This window comes from Lissotriton helveticus, chromosome 10 (genome assembly GCF_964261635.1).
Source record: "Lissotriton helveticus chromosome 10, aLisHel1.1, whole genome shotgun sequence".
Lineage (NCBI taxonomy): Eukaryota > Metazoa > Chordata > Amphibia > Caudata > Salamandridae > Lissotriton > Lissotriton helveticus.
In genome coordinates, this window is record NC_136071.1 from 1,070,766,496 (window position 1) to 1,070,792,126 (window position 25,631).

Genomic DNA, 25,631 nt, shown 5'->3' on the forward strand with positions numbered 1-25,631 from the left:
TTCTCTCCGCAGCAATTAAGTCATTTGCAATTTCAGAGTCCCACCAATTCTGAATCTATTCTGAAATGCCAATTACAGCTGCTCTATGTCAAAAGGAATTCAATGCTTGGTGAGACAGTTTGAATTAGTGGTGTTCAGGCTTCCCTGGTACAGCAGTCAAAGCTTAAAGTCCTGTTTAAGAGACCGTTTCAACTGTAGGAGAGGTCCAGGAAGTTTTATCAAAAGTTTCAAGAAAGGTGCAGGGTGATAATTAGTTTATGTCAGAATAAAGTGGGAGCTATTGTGATTTAATCTGCATTGGTTTGAATATTGTGATTTGTTTTGTTTGGGTTTTGGCTTTTATGGTTTGTTCTGCAGGACATGATGTGTAGTGGGGTGGCTTGAGCTAAGCTCTAAGTCGACTGCAGGGTTGGCTAACAGCTTTTTATACGCTTCTTTGTTATTTCACATTAGAGTTTGGAGGTATAAACATGACTCAACTATGAATTGGTGATTCTTTTCTAAAGCTGAGGTGATTTGTTTTTCAGGAAAAACATTTAAAATCAAACAGTCCGAATATAACTCTCCCTAGAAGATTCTTTCATGCTTTTTTTCATCTTTATGGGCAGCAGTATGGGGGGGGGTAACTTCTTGATCAGCAAATATTAATTATATAGTAGATGTCAAGAAGGATGATAAGGGCAGATGGATCTTGGTCAAGGTCTTAGTCGAGGGATATTTTTTTTATTTTGTCAATTAGAATGGTCCAGTAGAAAACTAGATAGAGGCCCTTCAGCAGTTGTTTAAAGTTTCCATAGATTGTGTAGGTCCTCTAATTTTTATGAAAGAATTTTATACTAAATTGGAAACCGTGAACAGTGCAAAAAAGCAACTCAAGCCCAGAACTGCAGCTTTATTATCAATGATTTTGCAGGGGTTGAACCTTGGTGTTTAGATCACCCTGATTTTGTGCAGTTTATTTGTTTTTCACAGATTTAATATCACATCCTGGTTAGATTGATTCTTTGCTTTACAACTGATTTGCAGAGTCTGAAGAGTTATTTGGGCCAATGCCTTTTCAGATCACCCATTTATCTCACTAGAAATTATATTAGATGCTCAACCTAAGGTAAGGCATAGATGGTAATTTCATAATATATCATTGACAGACCAAGTATGGCTACATGCAGCTAGAGTTTTATTTTAGGAATTCTTTCAAATTAATCAGAAAGACATCCAAAATAGATGAAATTGCAGAGATTTTTTCTCCAGCATTATAAGGACCTCTATCTGAAAACTGATCATGTTCCTTCTGCAAAGCTCAAGCGATATTTTAGTTTGCTTGTACCACCTTATTTTGTGGAGACTCAAAGAATAGTCTCCTAGCAAAATTAACTATTACAGAGGTCGAGAAGTCTCTAAAAGCAACAGCCAATGCAAAAGCATCTGGGAATTATGGTATTCTAACAGAACTATATAAGGAGTTTTCCGCTTATATTTAATCATATAACATGAATCAATGCTCCGCATTCTTATACAGAAGGAATAGTAGTTAGTTTCCTCAAGTAACATAAATCACGTTTTAATGTTCACTCATATGGACGAATGAGCCTTTTAAACTCTGATGATAAATTATTCACTAAAGTACTATCAGCACTACTTGCATAAAAGATCATGCATGAGGATTAGAATGGCTTTATACCATGTAGATTGATGGTTGCCATACAAGGTGTCTGGTCCAGGCTATTGATTTTTTCTATCAATGAGTCAAAAGTGGCTAAATTGATGCTGAGAAGGTCTATAATTTAGTGAATGAGGAGGCATTAGCTGTTATTTTGGCAACATTTGATTTTCCTTGGCAATTCTTAACAATGCTTCAGAACATCATAAGGTCGCTAAAGCTAGTATAGTGATTGACTCAAAGGAGAGAGACTCAGTAACAATCAAAAGAGGCAGCCGTCAGGGTTGCCCAATGACCCCAGTCCTGTTTACTTTCTATATCAAAGCTGTAGTGGCTAAGCGTCACATAGGTCTTCAGTAGCCCCACCATTAAAGGGGTTGAAGAGAATAAAACTGCTTGCAGATTATATCATCTTGTATTTATAAGCAGTGGTAGGTGGAAAATTATGTTCCTCCTTCAGAATTGGTGCAATTTTAGCAAATTAGCAGAATTCTTTAAAGTGGAGTTATGTTATGTTATGTTATGTTATTGATTTTTGTACCGCGCACAGCTGCCCCAGCAAAGGGGCGTCCTGGCGCCAAGGAAAGGTCAACACAACATCACAGAACGCACCTGAATCCAGAAGTGTTAGTTAAAAAGAAAAGCTTTAATGGCGCGTCTAAATAGGAGTAAATCCTCCATAGCTCGAATTTCACTGGGAAGCGAATTCCACAATTTGGCCGCCACTACTCGAAAGGAGCGGCCACCCATTCTGCTCAGCAGAAAGCGAGGGACAACAGACAGATTCTGCCCCATCGATCTCAAGGATCGAGCGGGAACATATGGGGTCAATACGTTCATCAGAATAGGTGGGGCCGTACCTTTCAAAATTTTAAAAGCTAGGCAGAGCACCTTAAACTCGATCCGACGAGCAACAGGCAACCAATGGAGTGATTGCAATGCTCTGGATACTGAACAACGTTTAGGCAACCCTAATACCGCTCTTGCGGCGGCATTCTGCACTCGTTGCAGCCGCATGAGTTCTGCCTTGTTCGTACCTGCTAAGAGGGCACTGGCATAGTCAATCCTAGACAGCACAGAGGCCTGAACCACGAGCTGTCTAGTAGGGGCATCGAAAAATTTAAGCACCGGCCTGACGCCCCTGATTATACCAAAACAAGAGGCAGCTACCCTCTTAGTTTGGCAGGTAAAACTCAGTGTAGTGTCCAACCATACCCCGAGATTTTTTAACTCCATAACGGGAGATGGGATCATTCCTAATTCGGGGGGCCACCAATTGTCGTTCCACCATCCAGGTAGCTTCCCAACCACCATCACCTCGGTTTTTTTTGTGTTCAATTGGAGACAATTTTGGGTCATCCAATTGGCCACCGCACGCAACCCCTCACGAAAATTAAAGGCGTCCACAGCTGAGTCCTCACTTAGTGTGACCGCCAGCTGCGTGTCATCCGCATAGGACACCATTGTCAGGCCCCAGCGTTTGACTACCGCAGCCAGCGGACTCACATATAAATTAAAAAGAGTGGGGCTCAGAGATGACCCCTGTGGAACACCCGTGGTGAGCGGGTGCGAGGTGGATTTACCAGGTGGTATCGCGACCTGAAAAGATCTGTTGGAAAGGAAGGAGCGGAACCACCCTAGAGCCATGCCCCCGACCCCAGCATCCTCTAACCGCCGCAACAGGGTCTCATGGGATACCGTATCGAAGGCGGCACTCAGATCTAACAACAGGAGTGCCGCTGTTCGTCCGGTGTCCAGCACAGAGCGCAGATGTTCTACCATGTATAGCAAGGCGGTCTCTGTACTGTGGCCTGTACGAAATCCATTTTGCGTGGGATCCAAGATGTTAGCTTTGGCAAGATGATCGGCCAGGATCCTGTTCACGTGGGCTTCTGTAACTTTAGCAGGCCACGGCAGCAGTGAGATGGGGCGATAATTCTCGGGTTTTTTAGGATCTAGGGTAGGCTTTTTTAAGATTGGTGTAACTACCGCTTGCTTCCACTTGGTGGGCATCATTCCAGAGGTCAAAGATTCGTTAATCAGGGCCAACAAAGGTGAACGACAGATTGCCTGCATATTTTTAAACTGAGTCGGCATAAGGGGATCTACAGGAGAGCCCGATTTAATTTTTTGGCTCCAAAAATCAAAGCCCTCCTCAGAAAGGGGGGCCAGTTTATCCAGGGTCATAGCATTTCCCCCTAGACAGACATCAGAGTCCAAGTGGTGCACGGTGGTAGGGAAGGAACGATAGATTGCTTGCACCTTGTGAACAAAAAAAGAAGCCAGGCTCTCACAATGATGGTCTGTGCAAATTTCTGCTGCAGGAGCCCTCTTAGTCGTCAGGTCTTTTTTGGACCTTGAAGATTAATTTAGAGGGATTAGGGCTGTTCTGAAACTCCTGCGCATAGTAAGCGGCACGCGCCCGACAGACCGCTCTATGATAGGCCTTAGATAGAGTGAGGTAGTAAGTTTTTCGCAAAGGATCATAGGCTTTCCTCCATTGCCTTTCTGCTTGTCTACACTCTCTTTTGAGAGACACCAAGGTCTCATCGTACCACGGGCTATGGGTCTTGGTACGACACTTGGAACGAACCAGAGGTATAAAGGAATCCAAGGCCATTCCAATCCAATCACAGAATAAGTTATACCCACAATCGACATCCAAAGAGGTAGGTAAGGGTGTCTTTTCTAGTAAGGAGTAAAAGTCTTCTAATTTCAATTTACTCCACAGGCGGGAGAAAGAGGTTTTGTTCTGTGCCACAAAAATAGGGTCTGTCACCACAATCGATGCCTTCACCAGCATGTGGTCCGTCCATAACAACTGGACCGGTGGGCACATAATTATGTCCTCTAAGGTGGTAAAGAACGGACCTAGTATGTGCCCGCCTGAGTGGGTGGGGGTCGTTACTCTTTGTGAGAGCTGCAAAGCTTCTAAATCGGCAAGGCAGCTCTTAATAGTAGGCTGAGATATGCAATCAAAATGTAGGTTGAGATCACCTACCACATTAAAATTCGCACAGCCCAAGGCTTCTATGCTTATGACGTCCGGGAGAGCGGCCCTAAAGGCGGCATCGCAGCCCGGAGGCCGGTATATAAGGAGACCTGAAAGGCTGTAGCAATGGGAGAAAGAGATTCTAAAACGAGCACACTCACAGCCCGGGAGTTTTAGTTCTTTCCATTCGCTAGAAAAACGACGTTTCACTGCCATCGCAATGCCACCCCCTCTCGAACCGCGGTTGAGAGTGAACACGGTATAATCAGGAGGGAAAGCAAGGTTTAAAATGGCAATATCCACATCCTGAAGCCAGGTCTCGGTCATAAAAAACACATCCGGGGAGTCATTAGTCACGATATCAAAGATCTCCGCCTGATGCTTGACCAGAGATCGGACATTAAGGCTGAATATACTGACAGTATTCGCCCCAGACACGTTAGACCTGCGAGCTGAGGTATCTAAAGAACAGATGCGAGAAGGGGGGGCAGGCACCAACAACAATAAGTGCACCGATAAGGACCTCTTAGCGGCGCGACGAGCGGAAGAGGACATATGGAAAGATTGTCCCGTATGGCCAATAGATCTGCGCTAGCATACCTGATGATGGAGGAGGTCATCACGAGGAAGAGAGTTCACTGCCGCACGCCGCACTTCCTTAGCGCTGACGGGCGCAGACGGGCAGACTCTGGCTCGACTCAGGCGCGAGTCAGGCGCTCCCGCTGCGCGTCACCGCTGCGCGGGAAAGGTGAGCTTTAAATACAGCCTCACCTGTTCTCCAAACGGAGACTAGAGCGCTGCTTGAGGTGGCGCGCTGAGAACCAGCACCCCCAATATGGCGGCCAAGCGTCGCCGGTAAGGGAGGAGATAACACGAAAGGACTCCGCTCTACAAGCGGTGGGGGGCCCAATTTAAAGTGCAAGTCTGTGGACAATGATATAGAGGTAAAATCACATCAGCGAAATATAAATGCCAAGAAAAGCGCAAAAGCGATAAAAGTTTAAAAATGTCACTAGCGCTGCACGCATGTAGTGCAGGAGTCAGGGAGCGCGTTAAAATGTGCAATAGTCTTTCCTAAGCCTATTGGAGTGCTGGTCAAATTCCACCAATCACCGCATGATGGCATTTTTTCTCACACGCGGCTCTAGAATAGTAAGTTGGTGAACGCAATCAAGATTTGGTGTCCCCTAGCGCAATTTCTGGTCGCTAGGAGAACACTGGGTGGGATTTTTCTACGAGGGCGGTTGTGACTGTTCACAGTCAGAATGATGAGGCTTAAGTAGGAAATCTACTCAAGCTGCAGCAAAATTAACTCAAGTAGCTGCACCCTATGGAGTGGTGATGTTTACTCTTGTTCATGCCCATTGGTGGAACTTTTTGGAACTCGCTGAGTTTTTATGTAACTCTACGGAATTCCGTGGATTCACATTCCGGGAGGTCCGCCCACCTCTATTTAAAAGTCAATAAAGGTAATATCCACGGAGAATTGGATGAAATCCAGGATCTGAGGGGGCTATAAAATTATTCACTCAAAACCAGAGGTTTTATTGTTAAAAGTGGAAGCAAGTGATTTTCTTCAACATCTTCTGCAACTAGTTTGTATTTGGTGATTTTTGCAACTTCTAACTTTGCAGATTTGTTCATCTTAATTATGTTGCCATGCTGGAAAAAGTGAAGGATTTATTGAATAAATGGACCATGGTTCTAATATCATCAATTGGTCACATTTCTTTAAGTGAAATGTTGGTTTTACCATTATATGTATTTATTTTTTCAAATGTCCCAATTAAAGTCGTAAGCCTTTATTTTAAAGAAGTTGACTCTCTTTTTGGTCCTAGGGTCTAATTTCCAGTTTCACAATTAAATAAGCACTGGGGGATTGGATTAACTCCACCTTAAGGACTACTATCAGGCATTATTTTTAGATAATACTGTTCAAATTATCCATGAAATTGAATTGTATGCCAATTTTTTATCGATTCAGATGATGAAAGCATCAAGTATAGTTTTCCCGGCTTTTTTGAAAACTGCAAAATTTCCAAAAGGACTAGATATGAAGTGATGCATAGTATGGAGATTCGTATAAAACAGTTCTTCATGTCATCGAGTACTCTTTTGTGACAGGTATTTATGTTGCTGAAGGATTGTGGTCATATTGGGCTGGCTATCTCAAAACTACTAGTGTGATGCATTTTTCACATGCCTGGCCCTTTATGGATTTTGGGGTAGGATTTTTCATGAGCTAAGTAAAATTGTTCAGGTTTTGAGTCAACCTGAGGAAGATTTGGTATTGATTAAATAGTTGCGAAATTCAAGCATACTAGCAAAATTCATTCAATATTTTATCTTCATAACCATGTCTGTGTCTGTATCCCAGTCTTTGATATTACAACATTGGACATCTATAGAGCTACCAACCATGGAACATTGGCTTACGAAGATGATTAGAATTAGAAAATTTGAATATGTACATTCACGACAAAATAAGACTTTTAACAACATTTTATGCAATTTGAAAGGTTTTTGATTACTGTGAGCACAATTCACTTGTTAACTGTTTGGATCAGAAACTTTAAAATGCAAGTTTCCACATACTTAAACTGATATTCTGACTGTGTTAGGTATGGGAAATTATCTAAGTCACTTTATTGCTGTGTAGCACTTTATCTTTTGATTCAATATTCATATCCTTTGTGAAATGAGTGCCCTATAATGTTTTAGGGAACTCAGAAGACTAATGCCTTTTAATGGTAATGAGCACAAAGCACTTTTATTAATTGTTTGCGTAAGGGTGGGTAAGTTCTGGGTTAGTATATATTTGAATTGTAAGCTTTGCCTCTGTAGGTATTGAAATGTATTAAAGACATCTAATTTGCTCATTGTTCTTTGTACGTTTCTTTTGTTAAGAGCATACTCTTCAACCAAATGGATAAGATTGATGGCAATGGAACAATACGATTTGTCATTTTTTAGAAAAGGGTACTTAAAAGGCAATATTAGATATGTTTGGAAGCATTTTTTTTGTGGTAGGTTACACTCTGACCCCCGATCAGGAGATTTTTTGTACTTTAATATACAATATTGATGTTATTGGAACTTCAATTAGGTTGAAGATGGCATTTGTCAACAATGTATTTATTTTATCAATGCAGATTAGAGAATCGGAGGGCCCGATACACAGAACTAACTTAAGACAAAATCCTAAACTTACTACTTTTGGTATTCACAGAAGTTAGGATTTTGTCTTAAGTTTGTCTTAAGACAGACTTAAGACAGACTTAAGTTAGGATTTTGTCTTAAGTCTGTCTTAAGTCTGTCTTAAAACAAACTTAAGACAAAATCCTAACTTCTGTGAATACCAAAAGTAGTAAGTTTAGGATTTTGTCTTAAGTTAGTTCTGTGAATCGGGCCCGGAATGTTTAATAATTAATGTAATTGGCCTGTTGATCTGTTTGCTTGTTTAACTTTCATTGCTCACGAAAAAGATTATTAAAATAAATTAATAAATAAATGTAGAGGACCATTTACTCACCAGTAGTAGAAGAACAATGAATCTATTAAATGAAATGTTAATCATAGAATTGCAGTATAATTAAAAAGAAGAAAAAGTGTATGGTTCTCGAAGGGGTCAGACAGTGAAAAGAAACTCAGTGTGTTGTGTGTGTACTAAAAAAATAAAATTAAAATTATCAAAGAGGAATCATACTAGTCTAGATGGATTAATAGTCCAAGTCGTTTCTACTCTGAGATTAGAGAAGGGTCATCATCATGACTCATGATCTCGAGAAGAGAGACATTAGGTCTTGACTGTGAATAACCTATTATGCACTTGAAAAAAATTGAGAAACACCATCCATCCCCATTTTAACACAAACAAAAAAGTGACATTTATAAAAACTTTTCATTTAGGTACATTTCCCTGGCAGGGTATTGGTCACGTCCTTTGAATGGTCCAATAAGGAAGGACCATCTCTCGACTTGGGAGCACATAAGGAAAGCAGCAAGGTAACAAGTTCACTGTTCTATTGATGTAAACAAACATGGAGGAGAGGAGAAATGGACAAACAAACACACCCACAGTTGCCAGGACTGCCAATCCAAACATGAAGTAGAGGGTGGTGACAAAAAGCCTTTTCTCATACACACAATATCTTCAAAGCAAATATCCGTGATCACTTTCCACTATGAAAATAGTGACGAAGGAGCTTACTGCCTGCCATGTCTTTGTTAGCTTTTCTTCCACTCGATCCATTAATGCACTGTAAGCCCCTCGCCTCCTTCGATGTCTCTGTACAAACAAAAGAATGACTACGATTCACAAATGAAAATGTCTGCACAAGACTTCAATGTAATACTCACACAACAAATAAGCATTAACATGAACCCCGCTGCTTAGTCATGACATTAATGTGTGTTCAGGTTAAAGCGACAGTAAGCAGGTTCTTAAAATTTCTGAGCACGTGACTTGGATTGAATGTTGCTCAAACATCAAACTGAATTGCTTCTACGCATTGTTATTTATTGCATCAAAATTTTAGGGTTATGATCAATGTAAGATTGAAAATAGTGGGCATTTAAATCCTAACCAGCAATGCGCACCTTCCCATACATGCCCGCCAGAGGAGTATCAAAGTATTAACCCAATGTGAGTGTAAAGTTAATGTTTGTCAGGCATGTGTGATTTTAGTCAGGTGAATCATGTATGCCTATTTTTTTCCATTTTAAGCTCTAAGCGTAGTCACAGATTTCCGCCTCCACTATGGAGAACTCCGCCTACAGGTTTATATTTGAAATCTAGTCACAGGTACTAGTAGCACTTTTACTATCATTATTTCATTCATAAGAGAATCTATCTCTTCATTTAGGAGGGTGCCGCCTTATAAATCCTAATACTGAGTGGGTATTTGCCGCCTTTTAAATTCTTATACTGGGTGGGTATTTCCTTCCTTATGTACAAAAATCTGCAGGATACTATCCAGTTGTGTATGGTACATTCTTCAGGAGCACATTGTATTCCAGGAGGCGTGAATACTCATTCCAGGTAAATTTTATAACTGTACTATGTGGCTGAAAAGAAAAACAAAGCAGATTTTCAGAGCAAATGTGTCTTGCATACATGTTCATAGAGCCTTTTGTGTAGATACATTATATGGCAACATAAAATACAGGAGAATATCTCTTCAGCCAGACCTAAAGCCTCAATTTAAGAAAATAACATTGTCCATTATATTTAGTTTTGTTTGGAGTACAGCACAGCCAGAATATCAGTATGAGGTAGGTTAGTAAACACTTAGGGCCCTATTAGGATGGCGGACGCACCTTCGTCCGTCCGCCACCCCAGAGGTGGAGGGACTGCCCGCAGGGGCAGCGGCGGTCCCTCCGTGCAAATTAGGATGTGACCGCCACCCTGGCGGTCACATCCTGTATGTTTAACATTTAGGCGGGTGCTGCTTGAAGCAGCACTCGCCCCAATGTTAAAAATGCAAGCAGTGCATTTGCATGCACAAAGCGGCAGGCACCGCGCAGTGCCTGCCGCTTCGTGCATGCAAATGCAGGGGGGTACCATAGGTATCCCCCATGTGCACCCCCATCTCCCCTTCACCCTGGGGGCCCGCAACGGGCCCCCAAAGAAAAGAACGTATGCCTTTTCGTGGCAACATTGCCGCCGCAGAAAGGCATATCCCTAAGCAAATACTAATATGGCTGGCGGTGTCTGATAGACACCGCCACCATATTAGAGCTTTTCCGCCGCGGTCTCACGCCGGAAAAGCGGCGGACGGTCTTGCCGTCCGCAGATGACCCCCCCCGCCATCCTAATCTGGCGGGGGGGGGTCATCTCTCAACGCAGCAGTGAATCCGCATCCTCCGGGCCGGCGGTGGCTTCCACCGGCCCGGAGGATGCGGATTCACCGCAATCGTAATCGGGTCCTTAGGTTGTACCCCTTCAATTTCAATTGACCTGTGGTAACACCTTCTTAGTTTCCCTCATTCTTACATTCTTCCCATGGTCTTCTAATCTAGCACTTAAAAAAATTGTCCTGTAGGAATCTTACACTCCCATGAGAAGGAATTTGACCTAATATGTATTATTATATGGAAAGATATACCCCCTGAATGACAAACTGACAGGTAGCTGTAAATATAATTATTAAAACTATCTTCCAGTGGATCATGTATGAAATGATTATAAACAAATCTCTGGCAAAGTTTTTCTAAATATTTGTCAAGCACTATTACATTTTCTAAAGACAACTGCATCATCGTTTTTCTTTCACATGTTTTATTCATCATCCTCATTTCTGGTTTATCTATAATGAGGCACTTCTAACTATAAAGTAGTTCGAACTTTCAAAAGGTCTGTGAGTTGACAGAATACGGATATATTGCATTTTTCTATGAATTAATATTTGCCACGAGATTGTGCATTAATTCCACTAACAGAAGATGCAGAAATGAAAGACATTAGAACCGATTTTCAAAAGCATTTATGATGAGTATAGAAAGCAGAACTACAGGAGTGATCTTTCATGCACTTTTACATGCCTTTGTGAAACAGCCAACTCCCGATTAGAAAACATGCAAAGAGGACACAGTCCTTCACTAGTTTTCCTAAATGCATATGACTATTCCTTGAATATTCCCATTTTAGTCCCATTTTAGATGTTTTGGGGCTAACTCACAAAGGTTAATAAGAGTGTGTGAAAGAAGGTGTAGTACTTTACGTATGCCAAAATTCCTTTCTGAAAAGGCCCCCTTTCTAAGATGTAGTCGTGCATCAAAGTGGATTTCTGGCTGTACGTGGGGTGCAACATAATGCAGTCTATAGGCCTATGTTAAAAACAAGGCAGTGTATTGGGAAAGGGTTTGTATGATGACATCCACAGTAATGATGTTGTAAACCTACAATGTAGCGCAGTTCCAGGCAATAAATGGTACTCAGTGCAGTGTGAGCAGTAAGAATACTCTTGGCCTTAGTTACAAAGAAGTATCGTAGCGCGGTGCCGCAAGCCATATAGCTGCACCGTGATGCATTAATTCCAAAGCACAGGGATGCGTAATTTCTAAAATGATATGGCGGATCCCTCTGCTCTCCCCTGCGCTAGCGCACAATTAGTTGCCATGCGCCGACGCAGGCACCCTTGCACCATGGTGCAAGGGTGCCTGTGTCACGGGGATGATTGTTTATGTGCAGGAAGTAAACAATATGAAATGGTGTTTTTCAACTTCTATGTCTGCTAGAATGTGCCGCCGGTGCGTCACGGAAAGTGAAACACCGGCAGTGCAAGAGGCTTGTAAATAAGCCCCTGTAGGTTTAGTGAAGTGCAGTTAGTTAATGTCATAAGAAAACTCTTAAACATGGTGTGTCAGAGTCCATAGGATTTAGCTCAGTGAAGAGAGTGAGTGTCTCCATGCTGCCAGCATCCATAGGCAGAAGGGTAGTCTGGTGAGTTAACCCGTTCTGTGCTCGCATCGGCCAACGGCCGACGCAAGCACTACCTCGTGGGTGCAGTGAACGACCGTTGGCCGACAAAGCCACGCCCACTCTGTAGAACGCCCGCACCGCAGCGTAATGTCCGCCGCGGTAAACGGGTTAATGTTATAAGGTGCATAGCAAAGGATTAGTGCTCACTGGATGCAATGCAGTTTGGTGAAATACTATTCACTGCATAAGTGTGGAGGACAAGTAACTTTAGTTAGTATGGGCATGATTATGAGTTCCCTGGAGAATCTGCTGGTATCTCGACCCCCACCCCGGAGTTACAGGTAACTCCGGGCTAGTAAGTGACGCCTTACCAAGTGGCCCAGCTGCAAATATTTGTAGCACTCAGTTTCGGTCATGTCAAATGGTATTAGAGCCTGTCCCCTCCATACATCCCCAAGGTATTCTATTCCAATTAGCTCCCATCTTAAGAAGCTCTTTAGGCCCCTAGTCCTCTCAGTAAGTTGCTATGTCATGGTGGGATCTGGTTTGTTAACTTACCTGGCCATCGCTTCACTCCGGGCCCTGACTACCTGTGTAGTCATGCCTATCTTCATGATAGATGGGCTCCTGTTGATCTGTGAAGACCCAATCATTGAGTACTAGTAATTGTATCGCCCAGTAGTGGAGCCGGGCATCTGGGACCCCAAGCCCACCTTCATACACTCCCCTTTGCAGTTTACACAGTGCAATCCTAGTGGTGGAGCCCTGCCAGAGTAGCGTACAGATTTCCTGGTCTATATACTGAAATTTTGTCATACAGATGCAGAATTGAGTATTCTGCCAAATGTACAATAATGACGGAAGGGCCATCATTTAGTAAAGGAACGCACTGCCCATCAGATTGTGTAGTAGGTATCGCCAGTGGGACACATCACCTTGCAGTCTCTTCAACTGCGGGAGCTCATTAAGGCATACAGATTCTTGAGAATCACAGGTGATGTTGATGCCCAAATACTTGAACCCATCCTACACAACTGGGGTCTCACAATCGGATGGGAGCTGGGGCATTCCCCCTGCCAGCTGGAAGACCACTGATTTGGACCAGTTTATACAATAGCCTGAATGTTCACTAAACTCCTCAAATATTTGTAACAATCGGTTGACGGATCGATACGGTTGTGTCACATAGAGGAGAATATTGTCTGCATACAGTTATATGCGTTCTTCCCAGCCACCTATCATCGGCAACCCTGTTATCAGTGGGTCCTGGCGCACCCATGCCACCAACGGTTCAAGGGCAAGCGCAAAAATCATTGGCAACAGGGGCCAGCCCTGATGCTTACCCCTGTGAAGAGGAAATGTCCCAGAGCCCACTCCATTGACTCTGACTCATGCCAGTGGGGCCTTATATAGTAGCCTAACCCACCCACAGTAATGGGGCCAAAACCCATTCACGTCAACACTACAAAAATATGGTCTTATGAGATGCTGTCAAAAACCAGCCCAGCATCGAGGCCCAGCAAGGCGACCCATTCTGAGAAGGGTGGCTCAGTTTGGCTCAACACCCTGTAAAAGCACCTGACGTTTAGACGGGTATTGCAATGAGGCATGAAGCCCGACTGATCCGGGTATGTTAATGTTATGATCACTCCTCGCAGTCTATTAGTTAGTGCCTTAGCAAGCACCTTTGCCTCTACATTGAGGAGGGATATTGGTCTATAGGAGCTGCACTGTGATGGTGGTTTTCCCACCTTATGGAGAACAATAATAGTAGCAAGTTGCTGATCTCTCAGCAAGCAACCCTCCTCACGGGCCTTTCGAAACATGTCTTACAGTGGTTTAGTCACCCCAGCCACATAGATTTTATATGGTTCCAAGGGAAGGCCATTGGGGCCCACCGCTTTCCCAGACTGCAATCCCCGAATGGCTGCCACAACCTCCTTCTTAGTCAGTCTGCTGCCAGTCCATTTTAATCTTCCTGTAAAAGTACCTGTAGATCAATATCTAGCAGGTAAGTGGTGTAGTCTAAGTTGACCCTGGGTGCTGTGGGGGAATATAGTAACTCGTAATAGACCGCAAATGCCTCAGCTATTGACGCATTGGTTCTCTGCATCACCACAATATTGATGGGCACCTCAAATACCCAGGTCATGTCTCAGTCTCTCCTGTCCAGCCAGATCAACAGTCTGCCGGCTTTGTCGCCTATGTCAAAAAGGAACTTTTGTGTCACAAATTCAGAGCTGTGGGCTCTATTCTCGGCAAGGGCACGGAGAGCATCTTGTTTCAATCTAAGTCGTTGACACAAACTTTCTGAACAATCTGTTATGGCCTTTTCCTCGAGCGCTAACACTTCTTTCTCAATGTTGTTATATTCCAGTTTTGGTATTTCTTTTTCCCTCCTATAAGGGCCAGAACCTGATTCCGCAGCACTGACTTATAGGCTTTCCAGAGGGTGCAAGGGAAGGCCACTTAGCCCTGGTTTTCTTGAAAGTAAAAGTTGTCCTGTTTCTAATTTTATCTTTAATTCCCTTATCCTGAAGATACCAGGTGTAAATTCTGGGGAACAGTGGGGCAGTACTTTAAGGGCCCTGCAGGTGTACCCCAACAAGGGAATGGTCAGAGATACCTCTTGCATAAATTGACGATTTCCAAAACAGACCGGCATGGATGAAAAGATAATCAAGTCAGTAAAAACTGGTGTGTGCAAAGGAAAAATAAGTGTTTTGATTAGATGAGGGGTTGTTTAGTCTCCACAGGTCTATGAGCCCCATCACTTCCACAAAAGAGGACAGTAGGCCCCCTTCCCCACCAGTCACCACTCCACTAACCTTGTCAAGAGTAGGATTCATTACCTTAATGACATCTCCCCCAAAACTCAACGTTCCAACCGGTATGGCCAGAAGAAGAGTGCCTATGGCTAGTAGGGTGCCTGAATGAAGATGCAGTGGGATGTAAGGGGAGCAGAGGTTCATCGTCCCAAATTTCCATGTCCCCGTACCACCACATATCTACCGTGTGGGTTATTCCACGAACAATGCACTGTGAAGGAGACAGAGCCTTTGAGCAATATATCCACTCCTTGTGAATCTGTGGTGTAGCCTCAATGGACTATTAATATGTATCCAAATCTATCTAGGGCCTTAAAGCATGTGCATTTAAGATGTGTCTCTTGAAGTAAAATCACATCTAGAGCCTGCCACATTGATACCGAAGAACCAGGTTGCACTTGATCTTGTGACCCAGGCCATTAATATTCCTTGTCCATATATTCAGATCTTTATGAGTGCGTTTAGGCATTGGGAAATATGTGAAACAAACACTAGAACCTGCCCTAACAGAAGCCTCTTAGTGCTGATAAGGGCAACCAGAGTCCCAAAGCACCAGCGCTTGTCTCCCGTACCACCCCTCGGTAACTGCCTGTATTGATCCATCATGAAGACAATCAATAACCAAACAAGCAAAACATAGCATAATAAATCCCCTAACTCCCCCCTCCCTGCTACCTTGCCTTGTGAGCCTGGGCATGTCCACCACCTCCAACTTGCAGAGTGCCTGTCGCTCCTTCCATAACATAGGTAAATAGGAGAGGGAAGCACACCCCAATCTGAAACATGTATGAGTAAACAGGAATATATGGTGGTCCCTCTTCATAAGACCTTACGAGGTGATCTGATGAACAGTGCCAGTTTTGGAGATCATTCCAGCAAGGGCACTACAGTGTTTGCCAACTCAATCAACACAAGAACCAGGTGTGAGATGGGTACCAAGTGGTCAATGAATATACTAAGTCACAGAGTTCATATCAGCAAAGACATGTCTTCACCATACGATCTGGTGATAAACACTCTTCAGCGGAGTCATGTCTTTGTGATTTTGTCTCAGGCCCCAGGTGACAAGTCTCTCTAGCCCTGTTCCCTTTCCGAAATGCAGGACGCCAACCCTCAACCCAGTTTCAGGCTTCATCAATGAAAAGTAGCTTGGCTGGGTACAGCATCATATATTTGATGTTCTTTTCGTGTAGGGCTTTTTTCACTGCCTTGAAGCTTCACCTTTGTCTCTGTACCTGCAAAATAAAATTCAGGAAAAACCTGATTGTCACGTTGTTGATACAGAGATCTCTGTATGATCATGGTGCCTGAAGAATCACGTCACAATCTCTGTAGTTAAATATCCTGGCAATTATAGTGCGCGGTGGGGCGCGTGGCCTCAATCGCAGGCCCAATGCTCTATGCACCCATTCAATAGAGAAACATTTAGACAGTCTTTTCTGGTGGAGCTTATTGAGAATCAAATCTTCAAGGAACAGGTCTACACTGGGTCCCTCAGTCCCTTCATGGACCCCGATTGTTCCGTCGAGACCTGCCTTCCTGATCAGCTATTTTGGCAGTAAGTATAGCGTTATTTTAGGTGAGGATCTGAATCTGCTCCTCTAGGCAATTTGTTGTGCAGTGAAGGCCATTGATTTGGGGCTCCGTTGTTTTCACCTTGTCGGCCATTTTCCTGATATCTGGCCTTAGTCGGTTTACATCTATTGTGACTGTATCCAATTTAAGCTCCAGAGTCCCTCTGAGATCCTGTATTGCTGCTATTATTTCTCACAGAGTGGGCTCTTTATCATGTTGGTGGGTAGGGCCCACTCCTTTTTCAGGATTTTGGGAGGTTTCCCCCTGTGTAGTTATGAGCACTGTGTATTTGTTTAGTTTGTTTGACTGTGTGGGTCTATCCCCAAGACGCCTGACCATTGCAGGCTAGTTGATTTGGCCCCACTCCTGAGGTCCACTGCTGAGTCTGTGCTAAATACATCAGTATCCACTGTTCTAGAACACACACGGGCCCTACAGCATGGGTCCCCAGCCCTCAGAGGTCCCAACAAGCCCGGGTAACAACCAGCCCTAGATTCACTTTGCCTCCAGGTCCCAGGCCAGAATGATCACACCCACCACACATCAGGCCCAAAGAAGGGGAAGCCCGCGTTTGTCCAATGCAGCCTCCAACTGCACCTGCTCACCAGAGCCTCTGTATCTAGGGACAATGTAACAGGACCCATGCACTACTAACCCTGGGGACCACAGCACCCTAGGACTCCTGTCAATTTTGGCACCGTGATGATGGGTCCTGCATCCAGAGAGTTATATGTGTGTGCACCGCCAGGCCTCTGCAACGTTTTTATGAGCACCCACCCGACCCCATCACAGCATCCACCTGGCAGTCCTATCTCCAAGTCCCAGTAGGAGCAAGTGTATCAAGGTGGGCCGTGATATCAGCAAGGATAGCCTCATGGACCTGCTGACTAAAGTTACATCAGGATCCCCTAACGATGCATGTCCCCCAAAAATTCTAAAAACAGTATTTTCTATTCTACTGAACCCAGCACTGTCTCTTCTCAACCTCTCCCTCAGCTTAGGGCAAGTGTCCAATACATTTAAGGATGTCATAGTGGTGCCCCTCCAAAAGAAAGGCAGTGACGACCCGCTCATAATAAAAAACTATTGTCCCACATCCTTTTTCCATTTATTACAAAAGTACTGGAAGCAAATGTAGCACAAACCTCTGTACCTTTCTAGAGGAGTCCAAATTCCTAGATCCATGCCGGGAAGGTTCCCACCCAGCCCTCTCCAGAGAAGCAGTTATTCTCTCTACCGTAGATGAAATGCATAGAAAATGTGGCAGCTGCATCACCCAGGCCCTGGTCCTATTCGACCTTTCGGCGGATCTTGAAAGAGTAGACCACTTCCAACTGGTGGACCATGTCAAGGCCCCAGGGTTGCAGGGCTTGGCACTTGATTGGATTACCTCCTTCCTGATGGACCACTTCCAGTCCGTCCAGCTGACCCCTCTTACCTCATCCACAGTCCACCTAAACTGTAGAGTCCCCCAGGGCTCCTCCCTCACCCCCCACCACCTCTTCAATTTGTACACACGTCCTTTAGTCCACTGATTGAAAAACAGGAACTGTACTATATATAACTACACGGATGATATGCAAATATTGTTTAAGATTTACATATCCCCCGAATCAATGGAAACCTTCCAATCCACAATGCTGTTCATAAGTGACAGAATGAATAGTAACCACCTTAAATTTAATTCAGACAGAACCGGAATTGTCATCATCAATAGCAAGATAGACTATTGGATGGCCTCATTCTGGCTCCTCAAACTGGGAACCCCTCCACATCAAAAAAGTCAGTAAAAAACCTCAGGGTTCTCCTCGATGACCAACTTTCTTTGAAACCCTAAATTTGGTCAGTGATTTCCACTTGTTTCTTCCTGTTTTGGAGAATTAGGAAAATTGCCAGATTCCTCACCTTTGAAGCTCTCACTCAAGTTGTCATCGCTCTTGTTCGCTCTACAATAGATTATGCAAACTCACTATACATTGGGATACCTAAATACCTCATTCACAGGATCCAAATTGTCTAGAACCAAGCAGTCCAGTTATTATACCGACAGCCCAAGAGGTTTCACATCACCCTCCTGCTAAAAAACCTCCACTGGCTGCCCGTGGCACAATGGTCCATCTGTAAAACTGCATTTATTATCTTTAAAATGCTCAACAACAAGAGCCCTGTATTCATCACAACCCAAATCAAGAAGTACACCCCTAAACACTCTCTGTAGTCCATGTTCATGAACTACCTAACGGTGCCCCAATTCAAAAAGAAGAGAATTGGGTGGCTCCAGTTTCTCTGCCCTCACTCCTAACATTTGGAATTCCCTCCCCGTTGAGATCAGAACAACTCCATGGTTATTTAAACAGGCATAGGCTTAAATTCCCTGTCCAACAGTATCATCCTAAATTATCTGCTTAGCTCCAAGAAAACGTCTGTTGAACGTGTGCTCTACCAAATCCGTTTACATTACATTAGATCCTGGCACTACAGTTTTAAATCTGATAACACAGATAAGAGGGGAAAATGAGGGAAAGTGAGGCTGACTAGATGAGAGAGTAACAGAGTTCATCAGGGGCCAGGAAAAGTCAGGTCTTTAAATGTTTTTTAAAAAAAAGACCTTCTATTTCTATGAACCATAGAGGGCTGAGGAGCTGGTTGGTTCCATGCCTTGGATCCAAGTACCAAGAAGGATTTGCCACATTGGGTTTAAAGTCTAAACTAGGGGGATTGGAAGAGATTTATGTCAGAGGTTCTCAAAGTTCTTTGGGTTACATAGTGTGTGAATCTGGCTGTCAAGTATTTAGGTCAGGGGGCTTTGAATTCTCTGAAGACCAGTAAAAGGATCTTAAAAAGAATCCTCTTGTGTACTGGTAGCCAGAATAAAGTTTTTAGAGCAGCGACACAGAACTCTCTCTGAGGAGTTTCAGCACAAGTCTGGCTGCCACATGTTGCACCATCTGGTTTGTGAAGTATTTATTTTGAGGATCCTGCGTAGAGACTGTTACAGTAATGAAGTCTAGAAGTAATAAGAGTGAAAGCAAAGGTTTTCCTGTCAAATGGGAGGAAGTTAAAAAACTTTCTTAAGGATTTGATTAAGTTAAAACATGTCCATGCCAAAGCAAGAGCTTGAGGGTGGAAAGAGTGTGAGGTGTTAAATTCTACTCATAAATTTCTTGCAACATCACTATGGTGGGTGGGGTACCAAATTTGCCCACCATTGGACTGGAGGAAAGCAGTTAGACTTGCCAAATAGCAGGATCTCCATTTTGTCTATATTGCATTTTAAGTGGTTTGATTACAGCCAGAGGATGACTTCAGTGAGACAGTTTTGGACGTTTAGTTCTGTGCCAAAGGACTCTTTACCCAATGATAGAATCAACTGTGTATCATCTGCATATGATGTAGCGATTCCAATAGAAGCTATCAGGGAGATTAGGAGGCCATGTATACATTGAATAACACAGGGCTGAGAGATGAGCCCTGCGGGACTCCGGATGCCTCTAGTCTTTCTGTAAACGAAAAAGGTCCTAACGTGACTACTTATCTCGTACCAGTTAAAAAAAGATTTAATCCAATGACAGGGCTTTATGAGAAATGCCACAGTCTTAGCGGAATAGGATAGATGTGAGGTTAAGGTTGGGTCAGTCGTCATCTTGCCCCATTTACATAGGATGTGAGGATCCGTATTCATGGTGGACAGGGGGAGGCAGTCTCAGTTGATCAAGATTTTGAGGGAGATCAGATTGTGCTCCGACCAAGCCTGGTGAATAGGCACATCTACTAACAGATTGGGGTTATTAGAACCAACCCCATTCAGGGTATTTCCTGCGATGTGTGTAGGGGAGGTTACTAGCAGGTCGAGACCAATAAGGCTTAGAGTATCAACAAAATTGGGAACATGGGGGTCGTTGTTGTTCTCAAGATGATAATTAAAGTCTCCTAGAATAGTAAAATTGCATATTGAAGTAAAAAAGGAGCCAGCGCTTCTCACAAAGAAGCCCATAAAATAGATCCTGGTTACTGACTTGTGTACAGCGTAGAATGATCTGTTAGTTTACATAGCGTGCCATGTTCCATGAAAATTGCTTTACAGTGGGTTTAACTAAATTTGTATGATGGTTTAATGTTCCAACAATACTTTGAAGTGGGGTGAGACCATTTCTCTAGACTGTGTTGCAGTGTAATGTGTTATTGTCCCCTAGGATTCAGTGAAGTCTGCTGGGATATTGTCCGTAAGACACCTAGTAACTTTACTGCAGTTCCCAACACAAAACTCTATAATAAAAATCGATCAGTGTCCCTTTAGTAACTGAAAAGACCTCCAATCACAATTTCAGAACATTTCCCTTTGTTTTTATCTGCTTATGTATTTGGATGGCACTGTTTTGTTGCACATGATTTTCTATGGCAATGTCCCTTCATCTGTACAGGAAAGCTCTGTCACAAAAGGCAGGCAGAATACAATGTAAAGGCCAACAAAAAGTGACAGTATAAGATCTTAATGACATGCAAATAATACTCACTGTAAAAGATGCAGATTTAGGTGGATAGGAATCATTTGGCAAAATTAACTTTGAATCCCATTTGAGTTCTTGGGGTTTAAATGTTGTGATTCTTTCAATTCTCACGCCTTGCTGCTTGTCGTTCAAGGGAGGAAGTCCATGCACTGGAATAGGAAAAAACCCATAAATGGTGGTTTCCAATTTTTTCTGAATTTGCCACATACCATCTACTAGTTAATGGTCATCATCTCAAGTTCAGGTTTATCAAAAATTCAAACAAGACTATAAGATGTGAGCCATATTTGTTACATCACAGAACACATTGATTTGATGTGGAAGTTGTCCAGAAGAGAGAACAAATCAAAAAGAGAGAACAGTTACATAGTCGAATAAGAATTAAACTTCTTGAATGGCCAGGTGTTAATTGTTGTTAGACATTTTCAGTGGGAAAGACATTTATTCCTTCAAAGTATGACAGGACTACATCTCCAAGTTTTTCCAGGATGGAAATGGGTCACAGACAAGTTTTTGAAAGCCCAAAAAGTATTTCAAAGCCACAATACTAAAAAGTATTACCAAACTCACAAAAACAATTTCAAAATTACATTTGCACAGGAACGTCCCTCACAATGCAGTTACAAAACATGGCGGCTATACCGCACTCATCCAGGCACACAGCTCACACAGAGGTGCACCACTCACTAGTAAGGAACAGAGTTTGGATTGATGGTGGCATAGGAGACACAGGCTGAGTATCTAGTGCATAGGTTCACTAGTGTAATTCTAAGGTCTTGAAGTAAGCTACACTGAAACCTGAATGCCCACTGATGTCATTCAATCTACAGGGCCACTGAAATTATGCGATTGTGAGGCTGTGGATAATTATCAATTGCATAAATATTAATTTGCCGCATTTAACACATAATGCATAATCTGCTGCATAACCTGAAGATTAAAAAAATGTGTCTTCTTGCTCAAACGGTTCAAACGTTACTAATAACACAGTAACATGTGTTGCTGCGCAGTGGAAGGCCATTTGATATGGTTGACTGGTCACCTTTCTGTAGCTTATTGCTTTGTTTGGGTGTTAAACTGGTACTAATGAGTTGTAACTAACGCTCAGACATTCTTAATAAGTTTGGAAATGACAAAATAATGAAGTAATACTATCCTAAACTGTACCACATAATGGTGCATAATTTGCCTTTTCTTGCCACAAAAGAACTCAACCATACTGCACAATTTGGCCCTCTCCTGCTGCATAATTCAATTGGCTCTGCTAACCTCCCATAAACTATACTTGGACCAGCTTTGCAAACTATGTCTGTCTGAACTTTGTGGACTTTTGTGGAAGAGGTGTGGCGCCGCGGCCAGGGCGACTGACGCTGGAATCTGGGGACCACGGTTCAATCCCCGGCTCCGGCGGCAGGTCAGCCCAGCACCATGTGACTCTGGGCAATAGCTCGCTTAATCTTCCCGACGGCCCCCCAGCGCCTAGAGACCCTTACGGGTGATTGTGCGCTTTACAAATGTGGACTTTACTTTACTTTACTTTTGCAGGGAAGAGTAATCAAAAAAGCATTTGCAATGCAATAGGTCTCGCATTTACGCAAGTTTAAGCTATTGTCATTGTAAATAACAATGCCTTTTATTTATGTTTTAAAAACAGAAATAAAACCAAAAGGGATTGTCATTTGCAATGTCAATAGCTCAAACTCACGTAAATGCAAGACCCATTGCATTGCAAATGCTTGGTTTTTTAATAATTTATCCCCATTCCCGTTTCTCCTCCCCGGTCTCCATATATTCTCCCCTCTCCCATCACCCCATGTCTGTGTCAATCTAGACCTAAAAAGTGGCAAGCACTGGCTGCTATATAGCACTTTTTAATGTCATCCTGTTTTCCACCCCGCAACTCACCCATTTGATTGCCAAAGCCAAAAGTTCAATTCAAAATGAGACCTACGGGTTTTGCAAATACTTGTTTAATTTAGTTTGGAAGTTTTTGAAGAATTTGGGCGTCCCGTTTTTTGGTTACTTCAGGACACTAAATCTACATTTCTTTTCTTTACCTTCAGTGTTTGCCTGTTTAACGAGTTCTTTTTAGGAAAGAAGAGCTGAGGTTGACGCACATGGTCTAGCAAGACTGGTGCCCGAGAAGGTGATTAATTTAACAAATTGATCTGAGTTTGTAGAAGAAAGCCCTTCTGCAACGGCTGAGCCAAACTTACAGGCAGGCATAGTAGAGTAATGGTACCTTTTTGGGGCGATTTCAACTCCGTTCAAATAAGATGTAAAATAGGGTATGTGTGTGCGCTAAATGAACTTACTTACATTACTAGCTGCTTGCACAAGAGAGCTATGTGTGCTGTTTGAAAAAAGTGCTAATGTCCCCGTAAACCCAGATTCATTTCCTTTGTCCCAAGGAACGAGCAACAGGAAACCATGAACACTCCTTCCGAAAGGAGAAAACGGTGGGTACTAATCAGCAGAATGTGGCTTTTCAACAGGTACAGAACAGCCAAGAGGGCAAAGATGGGAGGTCTGCAGGATAATTTATGAAAGATCTCTTCAAGTGCAAAAGCTTCTCCGATGGAGGGGGCAAAGCCCGTTGTTTGGTTTAATAAACTCCCAGTGCAGCGTCAGCGGAGCAAGACGAGCATTATGGAACATAAAACGCATTTGAACCTCAAGACATTTGTCAGCTTGCATATGGTTCGATGTTTTATACAGTGCTAACATAAGGAGGAAAGGGTGTGGCAGCAGCGAGTGCAGTGCGCAGTTCGAGGTGGATATAGAACAAGCATTTGCAATGCAATAGGTCTGAGCAATGTGCAAACATCAGCTGCTCCGCCTTGCAAATGCTTGTTTCTGTTCTTTCCTGTTTCCCATTCTAAGACGCGTCCCGTGATGCCTCGCAAGGATATGGTTTGAGATTAGTTGATGCCCTTGCTAAAATTTGTTTACCTTTCTTATGTACGTGTCTCAGTTGAACATGATAACATTGAATGTCGCACAATTACATGATCTGTATGGTACTTCCGCAAGACAGCATGCCCTGTATGTGCCTTGAAGAAAATAAGGATGTTTCCTTGAACTTATTTCATGAGACCTTCACTGATGACGTCACTGTGGAAACGTAGCTGTGATTACCATTGAGCCAATCAGAGCGTTGAAACATGTGCACCTTTAGACAAGGGTTGCAGTCGAGAAGTTTGCTGTAGGTATGCTTTTGCCATTTCAAAAGTTTGCCGCGCACGGAACTCGGTTTACTTTGTGTAACTTCTGGACACTGTGGTTGTAGAACTTGTACGAATAAACACAGGTGAGTCGATGCAAAGGTTTGCATGCCAGCAAATACGGGATTGATAAAAGCAAGGCTGGCCGCCTCTGGTTTTATTTTCAATAAAACCTTTTTCATTTTGTTGTTGAGGCATGGTCTGTGAGATGTATGCCCTGTACTGGTATTGTGTTCTATGCTCTGTCCCTTGTTCAGTGTATCGACTGGGGGAATCTTATTTATTGCCTGATGACACGTATGCATATCCATAATGTGCCCCTGTCAGAAAATAGGGGTGTTTGGAATCAACCTTGACTGGGTCTCAAATGTTTGCGGGCAAGTGGAGAGAGGAGAGATAAGCTGTCTGCATTGCGAGAAAGAACAAGCTGTCGCTATTACGCAAATAGCAGCATGTTTATTTTTTCATTGCGCTTTCACTTTAAGTGGAGGCGCAATGCAAAAATGAACACGCTGCTGCCTCAGTGGAAAAGCACCCAGAGTGAGCAGGGATCCCCCTGTCCTCCCCGTGACCCCCATGCGCCTCTGACCTCTGTGCCTGCCCGGAGTAAACATGATCCGTCCCTCCACGCCTCCAAAGATAAGAAATTTCATCTCAACCAAGCGATCCAGTCCGGGGGGGGCGTCCGAAAGGGAGACAGGACGATAAGAAAGAAGCCTCCTTTTCAATCGGAGGCCACTGTTTACTATAAACGATGACGCTGGCCAATGAAAAGGATGGGCGGGGTTTTGAGTCCCCTGCTGAAATCTCCTGTCACAATAGCCCTCGCAAAGCGAGCCGCGCATGCGCGCTGCAACTGCTAAGCGAGACCTAAAAAGTACCACTTGCCTTCTATAAGCAAGGTGGTGGTTTTCTTGTAGTGCAAGCATATGCGAGACTTGGAGCTAAAGGAGTTGTAATGAATGTGTGGAGTATAATTATGTGGGTTGCATTGGAAATGTTAGTTGTGCAATAATTTGGGGTGGAATTGTATGGAGTGTATTTGTGTCATGGAATTTTGTGGCATAGTGAATAGATAGGAGTGAGAGCTGTGTAGAATAGATAGAAAGCAAGATAGACAGGAATACTTTGTGTGTGTAGGAAGTGGTGAATGACGTTGGCATCTCTGTGATTGCTGAGTAGAAGTGAAGAAAGAATGTCCAAGTATATTTACAAAAGGGGAATTGGTTCAGCTGCTTCAAGTGAGTGGGCACCATTGAAGAATGCTGCGCTTTCAAAATAGTTACTGAACCAACATTATATAAGTGGAAATGCCATTGATTTAACTAAGTAAGTCTTTAAGTGTTGTCTCTAGGTTAATCAAGTTTTTAATGAGTAATAAACAGCTGTTTTTAGTTTTATATTTGACAGAATTGGGAGAT

The 25,631-nt window shown here is 43.2% G+C and overlaps 1 protein-coding gene across 1 annotated transcript in view; it reads right to left on the reverse strand.

Annotated features, from left to right (window-relative positions):
- The window catches only part of C10H7orf78 (chromosome 10 C7orf78 homolog), a 126,932-nt gene that overhangs the window by 12,192 nt on the left and 89,109 nt on the right, over nt 1–25,631 (reverse strand). Inside the window, exons 5-6 of the mRNA XM_078664422.1 lie at nt 20,993–21,135; nt 8,863–8,940 (exon numbers count right to left, since the gene is read on the reverse strand). Of these exons, the coding sequence (XP_078520548.1) occupies nt 8,863–8,940; nt 20,993–21,135 (221 nt within the window). The remainder of the gene's footprint in view (nt 1–8,862; nt 8,941–20,992; nt 21,136–25,631) is intronic.